This window comes from Erinaceus europaeus, chromosome 3 (assembly GCF_950295315.1).
Source record: "Erinaceus europaeus chromosome 3, mEriEur2.1, whole genome shotgun sequence".
In the NCBI taxonomy this organism is placed as follows: domain Eukaryota; kingdom Metazoa; phylum Chordata; class Mammalia; order Eulipotyphla; family Erinaceidae; genus Erinaceus; species Erinaceus europaeus.
In genome coordinates this window covers 39,461,692-39,474,096 of record NC_080164.1, presented here as the reverse complement: position 1 = coordinate 39,474,096, position 12,405 = coordinate 39,461,692, and the positions used below count along the sequence as shown (strand labels likewise).

Here is a 12,405-nt window from a genome sequence, read left to right as displayed (position 1 = left end):
GTACGGCTTCCAGGTGATAAGGAGCTGCGTCTCTGGTGCCTTGGGCATAATCCTGAACAAAACCCAGGAGTGGCAGGAGTCATTCAATCACTAACAGTCGGGGCTGCTTAGATGTGTTACCAATATGCCACAGCCCCAAGCATGCATGTCAGACCCAGGACACAGAAGTTTCCACAGAGCCATTAGAGGAAGACAGAGTGGAGAATCTATGTCCTTCCACTTTTTTTCTGGGCTATATCAGAGAAAACAGGGACAAGGTGGTTGTCCAAGGGGCAGAGTTCAGGAAAGAATGAGCCAGGAGCCTAAGTCAAGTGGCTTAATTATTTTATTCCATTTTAATCTCAAGAGAAAGATGAGTTAACATCATGAGAACAAAAGATTTATTTTTAAGTGAAGTTACCAACATCCCCCAAAAGAGGAAAAAAAAAGGGGGGGATGTTTGGCAGATATCAAGCCACATGAGAAGAAGTTTCTAGTCCTGGCTTGGTCAGGAGGACTTGTTTTTACCTACAGTGAGTGGAACCTGATTTGGTTCTCTGTAGTGTGGGTGGTAGAAGCCCCATCAGTATCACAAATGCTCTCTTAGAAGAAGAGACAACACTGGTTCTCCTGGAAAGGGAGGCTTTTGGAAAGTGGATCACCTTCAAATGGTGGCATGTGGAGCCCCACTGAGCACAGGCCGCTGGTCAGAGCAGAATGTGGTACTTCAGTGCTCGGGGCACCCTGTTGATGACCAGCCTCCCATCGTAACTCAGGGAGGCGAAGAGCCAGGGGTCAGCTGAGGACCAGTCCACAGCGTAAACACTGTCCTCATGCTCCTCGTAAGTGGCAATGACACTGTCCTGTGGGGGTTCTTGGCTCCTGCAAAACACAGGGACACATATGAATGATGGGGGAGTTGCCCACAAGGCCAAGCACAGAGGCCTATGGGATGAGAACAGAGCACTAGAGCAAGCACAGCCTGGGGAGTTGGCAGGCAACTGCTGGTCCTCACTTGGGCTTTCAGCACTGTCACTTAGGAGGTGCTTTTCTTTTTTTTTTATTTATTTATTCTTTTTGTTGCCCTTGTTGTTTTATTGTTGTAGTTATTATTTTTGTTGTTGGATAGGACAGAGAGAAATGGAGCGAGGAGGGGAAAACAGAGACAAGGGGAGAAAGACAGACATCTGCAGACCTGCTTCACCGCTTGTGAAGCGACTCCCCTACAGGTAGGGAGCCAAGGGCTCGAACCAGGATCCTCATGCTGGTCCTTGCACTTTGCATCACGTGCGCTTAATGCACTGCACTACTGCCTGACTCCCAAGGAGATGCTTTTCAATGTGTCACCTTCTCCAGGTATACCTGGTACATCAGTGTACAACTGCACATGTGACCCTGAAGAGCATGGTTTTGCCTGTTTGGGGTACCGCCCGCCTGAGTACAGGGCTTCTTTTCAACCCTCACCCCCCACCCCATTTTCAAAGGATGCTACTACACATACACTGTCTCTTGGAGTTCTGAGTTTCTTTGCAGGAAGGTGCATCTTTTCAACAGGACCCAGGTCCCTCACCCATTTCCACCCGTCATTGACATTCACTTTGGGGTTCCTATGAACCCCTAAATGCATCGTAGGGTCCTAGAAACAGACTTGCCAGTGGTCAAATATACCTTCTTATTAAGATTGTAGATGAATCCCCTATGGAATCCTATTCTCCCAAAAGTAACAGGACAAAAGGACAAACTAGAAAGTCATAGGGATACCTAGCTGAAGCATCTGCTAGCCACAAAAACGTCCTCCTTCCCTCCTAACAGGTTTCTCTGAAGCCACCATGCAAGGCAGCACACCCACTCGATACCAGGTATTACCAAGGAAGGGCAACCAGCTCTTCCCTGATAGAGATGAGCAGTTAAGAAAGCCAACTCTAGGTGCCTTTGTAGATCACTGGACAGAGACCTTGCAGTTGCACCTGAAGTGTCTAGGGTACGGGGGAACAAATGAGTCAAGAGACAGATAAGTCAAAAGACCATCTGCATGGAAAAGGCTCTAAATATAGACATGTGGTCTCTCAGGGTCATTTAGTCTAAGCCACGTAGGCAGGGGGAGAATTCAGAAAGAAAAAGGTGAAAAGAACCTCAAGATAGCATGGCAGAACCTGGCATTTCAGGGCTCAGACATTTCCACTCAGCTGGATTTTATTGCAGAACCTCCTTCCCATCCCTGGAATTGGAAGCTGTGGCAAAGAAGTACCCACTCACAACAGAGAAGCAGCTGCCACACATAAAAACAAATCCAAAAAACCCAGAGGTGACTCCTCCAGCATCCACACTGCTGGCAGCCATCACAGGCCTTCCCTGCTTCTTTCCTCATGCTTGGGTCACAGCCAGAGCCCCAGCTAGTACCCTGGGACTGGGGTGTCCCTGCTCTGCTACTAACCAGGAGTGAGGGCTTCACAAATTGCCCATGTGTCTTTGGGACAGGAACCTCAATATGAAGAGAAAGCACTCAAGTGGATGCAGGTAATATCAGAAAACAGAGTCAACAGAAAGAGGTTGTGGAAAATATACAACCAAGATGCTGTAGCTAGTGAGACATGAGGTTCACTACATTTGGAATAATGTCTTGGTGTGAAAGAGCTCAGGGGGACAGACCTGGGCTTGGACTTAGAAGGGCTGTCTGGAATCCCCACCTTTCCACCAATTAGTGAGGCTCAGGGGCAAAAAAACGGAAAACAACTGAATCACGTATTTGAATCCACGAAAGAGTAGAAGGGATGCCAGTGAGAATCTCTTTTACAGGGTCTATTATAAAGGCCCATTAAAAAAAAAAAGGTTTTCAATATTACTGAAGTTCAAGTATAAAGACTAGACACAGAAACTGCAAAATGATTCACTTAGATAAAATACCATTTTGCCACATGAATGACCCAGGTTCAAATCCCACTGCATTGAAGGAAGTTTCAGTGCTGTGGTCTCTTACTTTCCCTGCCTCTCTATCCCTGTTTCTAGCTAAAAAAATAAAATAAAATGAAATAAAAGGAGAAATCATTAAAAATAAATAAATAAATAAATCAAGACTAGTCACAGCCTTTAACACCTTATTGCAACATTCAGTAAGAAAACACAAAGACAGGACTGGGTGGTGGCACAACTGGTAAAGTGCACAAGTTACCAATGGCAAGGATCTAGGTTCAAGCTCCCTCTCCCCACCTGAAAAGGGGGAGCTTTGTGAGCAGTGGGGCAGGCTACAGATATCTCTCTTTCTCTCTCCCTCTTGATCCCCCCCCCCATCTTAACTTTCCTCTGTCTTATCTAGGAAAAAAATAAATAGGAAAAAATGGCCACTGGGAATAATAATTTGTTGTGTAGGCACTGAGCCCCAGTGATACTGTTGGTGGCAAGATAAGTAAGTAAGTAAATAAATAAATAAATAAATAAGAAAATGCAAGGATACCTAGCAGATGCCTATTTTAGGAACCACCTAGAAAGCACTAGCTTACCTAACCATTCCAGCTCCCTATCTTGGTGATAATTAGCATGCACCCCACCCCTCCGCAGGAGCCACCTTGGTCCAGAGAGGGGTCACAAGAACAAAAGTTCCACACCACCCAGCCCCACTTGTGAAGCTGCTCTCTTACTTCTCTGAACGGTGCTCCTCCTGGTCACTCAGGTCATCGTCATCCACCAGGTGGCCAAAGGGTTCAGAGGAGATGGACACCATGTTGGAGAGGATCACCCTGCTGTCGCTGCTACCCGTCAGGACCAGCTGGTCGTGTGAATGGTTGTAGCGAACATTCCACACCCTGGGGACAATGAGATGATTCTAACACAGGAACCTTCCCAGGCAGACCACAGATACATTTTTAGGCACCTGATCTCCTGCTGCATAACTGAAAGTGAGGCTATTTTCTATAATGGATTAGGCTTTTATGTGTTTCTCTATAACTTCTTAATTCCTGACAGAAATGAGACTAAGTGTACTATTAATATTCCACTCAGGTTTTCTAAAATTCTAAAAAAAAAAAACCAAAACTGCCCAGAGGCAAAATATGGATTAGAGATAAACTGTTACATTAAAATACGGATTAGAAAGAACCTGTTACGTTAAGCTGAACCCCCAGACAACTTCTGATGAGCAGCAGCCCAAAGTTGAGGGGCAGCTCTGGCTCTAGGTCACATGGCAGGGCAGTCCCTGACATTCAAGCCACGGACCTTGGTGAGCTGAGCTATCCAGTCATGTGAGACAGCCACAGGCCACAGGAGCAACAGAAAGCATCCAGGCAGTTCACACACCAAAGGCAGCTATTTTTTACTCTGCTGCATAAGCTGCAGCTACTTACTGAACCTGTCTAAACTGTACACTAGCACCTCAGTTTCTGGAGTTTCCCAACTGCTGAAATAATGCAGCTTTTGGTAAGTAATTCCAAGACTTTAGGAGGGCAGAGGAGACAGCATAATGGTTGTACACAAAGTCTTTCATGCCTGAAGTTCCAAAGGCTCCAGCTTCAACCCCTACCAGTACCAGAAGCCAGAGCCGAACAGTGCTCTGGAAAAACAAATAAAGAAATAAACCCTTCAGAAATAGGCCATTCAGAGGCAGTTCCCCATGCATACCCTCTTGGCCAGAGAGAAGAGTCCTGGTAGAATTTGATTCTTGCTTTTCTAGATGTTTCCTTTCTGTGTACATATATAATACTTTATTTGAATAAAAACTGGCTTGTTCTTTGTACATTATGGTAAGACTTATTTCTATCATTCATCTAACAAAAGTGTAATAGCTTATACTAAACATTTAAAGAAATTTTAGGAAATGAGCTTGGCATTCTACACACACACACACACACACACACACACACCACCTCTTCCTAATTGTCTCTTACAGCAAGCAGCACAGTCTCTGCACTGCATAGATGTGACTGATTGACTTAGTGATTCCCAACTGATGAGCACTTGAGCAGTTTCCAGATCTCTTACATTGCAAAAAAAAAAAAAAGGCATATGAAGATTTGTGCACATCCATTTCTGCATACTTGAACCAGCACTGTTTCAAGGGAAAACAGGAGCGAATGTTTCTCTCCTTTTCCTGCATTTTATAAATCACATTCAGATTTGGAATGAGTACTTCTGTAGAAAAAAAAAAAAACAACAAAAAAAAAACGTTCACTGAATGATTCGCAGCAGCACAAGCTAAGCGGGTCTCTGCCTCTCCAAGTGAGTGCTCAGCGAATAAATCACATAATCCCAACCTCCCTGCACCAGCATGCAGCAAAGTCTCTACCAGTGGGAGTGCTCCTCTAGGGTCTTCACAGGCTCAGTGACATTTCGGGTGTCCCAGAACTTCACCTTGCAGTCATCTCCACAGCTAGCTAAATAGTACTGCTTGTTGGGATTGAAATCGAGGTCCCGCACCAGCTGTCCGTGGGCATTCTCTATGCAGTATATCTGGCTGAGGAGCGAAAAGAGAAGAGCACACAATATATGAAGTGGGTTATGAAGAATCCTGACACACAGACTTGAATATGCTTTCTAGAATCCTGCTTTAATGCCTAGTTGTGGGATTAGAGCACAACCCTAACCAGGAGCTTCTCTACATAGTGAGACTGATCTTAGCACTAGAAGTGGCCCTGGTAAAAGCTACAGTTTCCCCAAAAGTGACCCTCTGGCAAATTGTGGAAGTGATTAATATGTGACTTGGTGCCCTTGAGAATCAGAGTAAGCCAGGAGGCTGTGACTGGCATGGAAGAAGAAACAGCTGAGACTGGACACCTGACAAATGTTTGGAAAGATATAAGGAGCCAAAGGGGGTGGGGGAAGGACAAAGAGGAATGCAAAAATGTTGGTATTAGGAGTCTGCAAGAGAGAAGGAAAAACAAGTTGGGAATGCTATAAGGCATAGTTTGTGATGGCTAGTCTTGTCATTTATTCATTCATAACACCACAGGGGCTCTCATAAAGAGATATTTTCAAGACAATCCAGTGAAATCCACTCACATAAGACTCACAGGTGGGGGGCTGTAGATGGTATAGGATCCATGTGCACAAACAAACACACATATACAAGTATAAATGCACAGGCAATGACACATGCAGAACCATCTGCACATACATCAGACACATGTGCACATACATCTGCATCTTTGTACACACATATGAATGAACTTAACTGGAGCCCTAATTTCCACTGCTCCAGGCTGCTCCTCACAGGGTGTGAAATCAGAATATTCTACCAATTACAGTAGCTTCTTTTGTAAAATAACAAGCCCAAACAGATGGTGTATTCAGGATACTCTGCCTAGCCAACACCAAACCCTCTATTGGTTTTTCTTTCACACCATCATTTCCATTCCCTCCTTGAGATTTAGTTTAATCTTTCCTGCAATCATTTAATTCCTTCATTCTTAATGGCTTCTCTAGCATGGTAAACAGTCAGGGACTCCTTGTAGTTGACGCTCATACATCTAAAGACTGTGAGAGAGGCTTCACATTTCTCTGCTCTCTGAGGTAGATACGCCCAGTCCCTTACATCTTTTTCCCAACACTGGATTTTCCAGTCCTAAAACTATCTGAAGTCTTAGTTTCTATGCTCTGTATCTTTCCAATGTCCTAATGTTGTCTTCCTAAAAGAAGATACCCTCAAATCGTAGAGTCCAAAGTGAAATAGTCAGTATATAAAATGAAACAGCCCAGCAAAGCCTTTGAGATCTGGATGGATGGTACATATGCATGGGATACTCACTAAGAATTTGCCATATGCTCTCTCTGGTGGCATCAGGATTTTTTTTTCCCTTTGATTTTATTGTTATTTTTGTCATTTTATTGGGGGAGTTAATGGGTTATAATATCGTTATTGACACATGTGTATAATTTCTCATTTGACCATGATAGCTGTCTGCAAAGCACTCTCATCCCCAACCTAGGTCCTTTTCCATTATTATGCACCAGAATCTGAAACCTCACCCTGCCTCCACCTCTCCCTGCTCTCTTTCCCCTGAATCCTTTGCTTTGACGTAACATATCAAGTTAGTCCAAGTTTTACTTTGTGTTTCCCCTTTCTGTTATTTTTTTTCTTAAGTTCTACCCATGAGTAAGAACATCCCAAATCCACCCTTCTCTTCCTGGCTTATCCCACTTAACATGATTCTTTCAAGCTTCTTATCTCATCACTTTTAGATGAGGTGAAGAAAATGACTTCATCATTCTTAATAGCTGAGTAGTATTCCACTGTGTATATATACCACAACTTTCTCAGCCTATGTTGCTTCCAAGTTTGGGCCACTACAAATTATGCTGCTATGAATATAGGTGTACACAGTCTCTTTGTATAGATGTGTTTGTTTACTTAAGATAAATCCCCAGGAGGGGAATTACTGGGTCGTACGATATGCTCATTTCTAGCATTCTGAAAGTTTTCCATACTGCTCTCCACAGGGGTTGGACCAATTTAGACTCAGTGGCAGCAGTTTTAACACAAAAGTGTGACATATTCCCAGTGAAATATTAAAAGTATCCCTGCTAAGTTAAAACCAGAACTGACTGCAGATGAGAACAGCAGTAGAGGAGAAGGTAGCCCCCTGCCTCTTGCTATTCACTACTCCAAGGAGACAGTAACACAAGGAAGTAACTCTAGAATGCTTTCACCTGAAGTCACAGCTGTTATCTTTAGGTAGGGGGTCTAGCATTTCAGTCTGAGTTTTTTCTGTTTGAGATACTAAAATTCTTCACATCCTTTAAGGGGCAATGAAAACAGAGGAAAAGGCCACAGGACCTATAGAGACAGAATTCAAATTCAACTGGTCTAAGTATCGTCTAAGGCCATAGTCCTCATTTTCTGGTTATGAAACTAAGCAGTTTCTTTATATGTTATACACACATGCTGAGGAAGTGGTGACTGATTATTTACCATCCTCTAAATTTTCAAGAGAGGAGTAAGAAAGTAGATTTCAAGTTGTGCGCCCCTACTCTTCAAGACAACACAGGTTATTTTGTGACATTCGTCTTTGCAGCTTAGTGATAAATTATGGTGTGCTGAGGGGATAAACTGCATCTTAAAAAAGCTTGCACTAGCTTCCGTTGCCATGACAACAGAAGTGCACACCATCACTCCTTTGCCTATCAAAACCACACCTGGAACAGAAAAATCACTCTTATTTGTTCCATTAGAACTGCTGGCTGTTGCATATAATGACTTAAATGACAAACTATGATTACCCGATAGGTATGTATCTTGCAGGCACAGAAGTGGTCACAGAAAACTCCAGAAACTTGATTGGGGGAATGCAACTGCCAACTGGTGGTCTAATCATGGGGGCTGAGAATCAGCAGTCACCACCATTCACCATCTCATTCTTGAAGCTCACAATCTTATTACAGAAGCTTGATTTTAACATACATACAAGAAATTATTTTTAAATCAAAAGCCACTACTTCCAAAGGGTGGTCCACATGGAACACTTAACACTCAAATGAAGGCTGACAGTTCCACAGCAGTGAACACACTGCTCAAGTCAAGGTGGAGAAAAAAAGCAAGAGTCATGATTTCCTACAAAAATAAGATGATCCCAAACAAGCCATGTGACCTCTCTACACCATCCCTTCATGGGTAAAGGAATCTCACTCACACTGATATACAATTTTGACTTAGGGGTGGAGGGGAGGCAGGCCACAGTGTGGCCGGTGCTGTCACTGACCTCATGCTGCGAGTGTCCCACCCTCGCACAGTTGTGTCATTCGCCGTGGCCACCTGAGTGCAGTTGTGATGTGGGCTCCACCGTCCCGAAGTGAACTTCAACTGTCCCTTCCCTTCCAGGGATGCCGAACTGGCCAGCTGGGCAGTTGATGATATTTTCAAAAGGAGAAGAAAACACACATAATTTGAACTCTTTTTTTTGAAAGCTTAAGAGGGTATCCTGTCCGCAGAGCAAAATACTAAAGATAATATTGAAAATACTTAGGAAGATCTGGCTTTGTTTTTTCTTCCTCTTCAAAGGCAAAGAATGCTTGAACTTTGTTGGGGAAAACTATAACACTGAGAGCAGCAAAAATAGAGAAATATTAATAGACTCTCTATTAAACAGGACTTGCACGTGTGTGATTGGAAACAATCTTCTCAAATGTGAAGCAACAATGGGCAACAACTCAAACACCTGGTTTCCTCCAAAGACAGAGGCAGAGCAAGTAAAATCACTCAGACAACTCCTGATAATGGAAGATAAATCAGGTTTGACCTGATTAGACACTGTGCTCAAGACCATCTCGACCCGGTCCCCTACTCCCAAAGTCTGTTTCTTGGGGCTGAAATCTTAACATGCTGAAAGAGTTAAGTCTTCAACCCTGTGTGTTCCTCACACCCTAGAATTTCATGCACAAAGGAGTATCACACTGGATATACAGCTATTTTGATTTGGGGCTGGCAATCAATTCACACAGTATTCCAGCCAGAGTGTTCCTCATACATCTCTCATGCCCTCTGCCACGTGCCTTTCCTACTGTATACAAGCCATATCACTCCATTCATTTTCACTTAACAGGGACCTCACTCATGAAAGCAATCAGAATGTCTATGGAGATTGCCCAAGGAAGGTTAGGATTAGGTGGGGGAGTGAGTATAATAGGTCACCTGGTTTCTTGCAGGCCGAGGGTACTCCCTCATCTCAGTGCTTTATGGAGGGCCCTGGTGGTAATGGTACAGGGTGGGTGCCCAGACACCATAAGAGAAAAGCATATACATTACCATTAACAAGTGGTAGTAGTAGTGTTGCAAATGTCTATCCTTTTTGTCTATCCCTCCCTATCTCTTTCATCCTCTATCTGACCCTACAGAAACAGACAGTGAGTAGAATGAAATTTGGCTACAGATTAGATGGAAAACACACAATTTCCTCTATGGAGAGACTAGCCCAGTAAAAAAAAAAAAAAAAAACATGATAGCAGTGACAGATTTGAAAAAAAAAAAAGACTTCAGAGTGAATCTTTATTTCAATAACAAGTGCATTAAAAGGTCAGCCACTCAGGATCCAGGACACACTAACCAGCCAACAGGACAAAAAAACGAACAAACAAAAAACTTCACCTTCTCTATGAATTATTTTGTGTCTTAGCTTTATCCAAAAAATTTGCTCTGCCTCCTGGTTCAGCAAATTGTGCATATTATGTATCTCTGGTCTCAGCACATCACAGCCCACACTAAACTCCTTCCTCTTGCTGGTAAGTACCCTCTTCTTTGCTTCCTACAAGAATGAAAAGCTTGAAAAGAATGAGAAGAAAGGAACGAAGGTGTGACCAGCCAGACTGGTACTAGGCATAAGGTGCTAGCATAGTGATAATCATCTCTAGGAACCCCTCAAGCTATGTCTGCACTGCCTGTCTTCCTTGGTTTATGGGGAGCCTTCAGAGGTACTCCCCTGGCAATTCCAGGTCTAAACCCTCCTACCACCCTGACCCCTGACTGCCTCACAAGCCAACAGGGTGCTGGGAAGTAGAATCCTGTCTCCTAAGGAGAAACTGAAGCTTTTGTTTTATAATCCCCCCCCCATGAAATATTCCTTCTGCTACTCTACAGATAATATGTAATTTATTAATCCTCCACCAAAAAAAGAAAGAAAGAAACATAAGGGATACTTTTGTATAAGAAATATTTATTACTCCCCTACTTGTGGGGGATACTGAACCAGGGAACAGCACAGAGGAATGAATCACTAGAACACAAAGTAGGAAGAAAAGAGCAGGTCCAGTGCTCTGGGGTCTCAGATCACATTCAAGCAGGCTCCAGGGAGCAGCCAGAATCTGAAATGGGCCTGGGAGTGCCAAGAGTGAAAAGCAAAAGTGATGCAGAAGGCAATGCGGGCAGAGGCAGGAACCAAACAACGTGAATATGCTTGGCATGCAACAGAGTTTTCTTTGGATTAACTATAACTTGAAAGTTGACACTGGCCACAGTACCAAGTAGATGTACATGCAGATGGTCCCTGAAAAGCCATGGAGACCATGTAGCAGCACATTGCCTTGGAACTAGAGGGACAAGGCCAGGGACCTGAAAAGATGTCATACAGGAGACAGTCTCACAGGATAGAAAGGAAGCTAGCTGGCAGTGAGACAAAAAAAAAAAAAAAAAAAAAAGGCAGTCCTCCCCAAAGATCCCAGCACTCACAGAGCACGTCACAGACCAGATGCTCAGGGCAGAAACCCAACCTGAACCAGCTCAACAAAGAAGCAACTGAAGCCTGCAGTGTTGTCAGGGGAACATCAGAAACAATTCAGAGCCCCTCCATCCTTTGGCCCTCCCATTCACCTTCGAGGCTGGCTTCCTCAAAAACACCTATAGGGAGGGAGTATCAGTGCTGAGCACCTCAACCTGAACCCCCTTGAGGACCTTCCATAGAAGGTTGAACAGTTAGTCCTTAGATCCTCAAATTCCTGAACAAGGATGTTAACCAACTCAACCTGGCCAGGTGTCCCTCAGGATCAGCCAGGCAATGGTCAAGTGAGTAAAGTCACAGAGCACCCAGGGACATCTATGGGGGCTATGCCTAGGCTGAGGGGTACATAATAAAAGGGGACATCTCCCCTTTCTTTCCATGTCTTCAAATAGAAGAATTCAATCTAGGGCAAGGACAAATTATTTTCAGTTGGTACACGGGAAATACTTAGGATCATCACAGTGGACCTGAACAGGTGATTACAGAAAGAAGGGCCTGTTCCTGAAGTGACCACACAGAACACCAGTCACCACAGAGTCATCAACCCACGATGGGAGGAAGAGAGTGGAGCAGAAACATCCTAACTTGGGACTTAAGCTCTAAGCCAATGGTGTTTCAGAAGAGCTGATTCAGGAGGAAGTAAAAATAAAATTGTCCAACAGTAGTGAGGAGATAGTCAAGGAGAATCAGGGACAAAGTCACCTCAAATATTAAAATGATTTTAAAATATTCATTATTGAAGAAGTAGACTGGAGGGGGCAGGTTAAGTGCACATGGCACAAAGAGCAGGGACTAGGGAAAGGATCCCAGTTCAAGCCCCCAGCTCCCCAAATGCAGGTAGGTCACTTCACAAGCAGTAAAGCAGGTCTACAGGTGTCTATCTTTCTCTCCTGCCCTGGTCTTCCCGTCCTCTCTTGATTTCTCTCTATCTTATCCAACAACAACAATAATAATAACAACAACAATGATAAACACCAAGGGCAACAAAAGGGAAAAAACAGCCTCCAGGAGCAGAATATGCTAACTGTTGGCTTTATCTTTTTCAACTTGGGACACTGTAACTGTGAAATATTTCTGTAACCCCTTTAGGAAAAAAATAGTCAAACAAACATTTTACAGGTGCTATTTTAATATACCAAAGAACTATCTATCAAATCAATGATTATTCTTTGATAATTGTTCAACTATAAAAACTAAAATCTAAAAAATCTACAAGCAGGAATATAAAAAGGTT

At 43.5% G+C, this 12,405-nt stretch overlaps 1 protein-coding gene across 1 annotated transcript in view; it reads right to left on the bottom strand.

Moving 5' to 3' along the window:
- Nucleotides 1-307: 307 nt before the first annotated feature.
- EIPR1 (EARP complex and GARP complex interacting protein 1) overlaps nt 308-12,405 on the bottom strand; it is a 208,610-nt gene continuing 196,512 nt past the window's right edge. Inside the window, exons 6-9 of the mRNA XM_007518928.3 lie at nt 8,664-8,800; nt 5,255-5,422; nt 3,615-3,779; nt 308-861 (exon numbers count right to left, since the gene is read on the bottom strand). Coding sequence (XP_007518990.1) covers nt 687-861; nt 3,615-3,779; nt 5,255-5,422; nt 8,664-8,800 — 645 coding nt within the window. The 3' untranslated portion in view covers nt 308-686. The remainder of the gene's footprint in view (nt 862-3,614; nt 3,780-5,254; nt 5,423-8,663; nt 8,801-12,405) is intronic.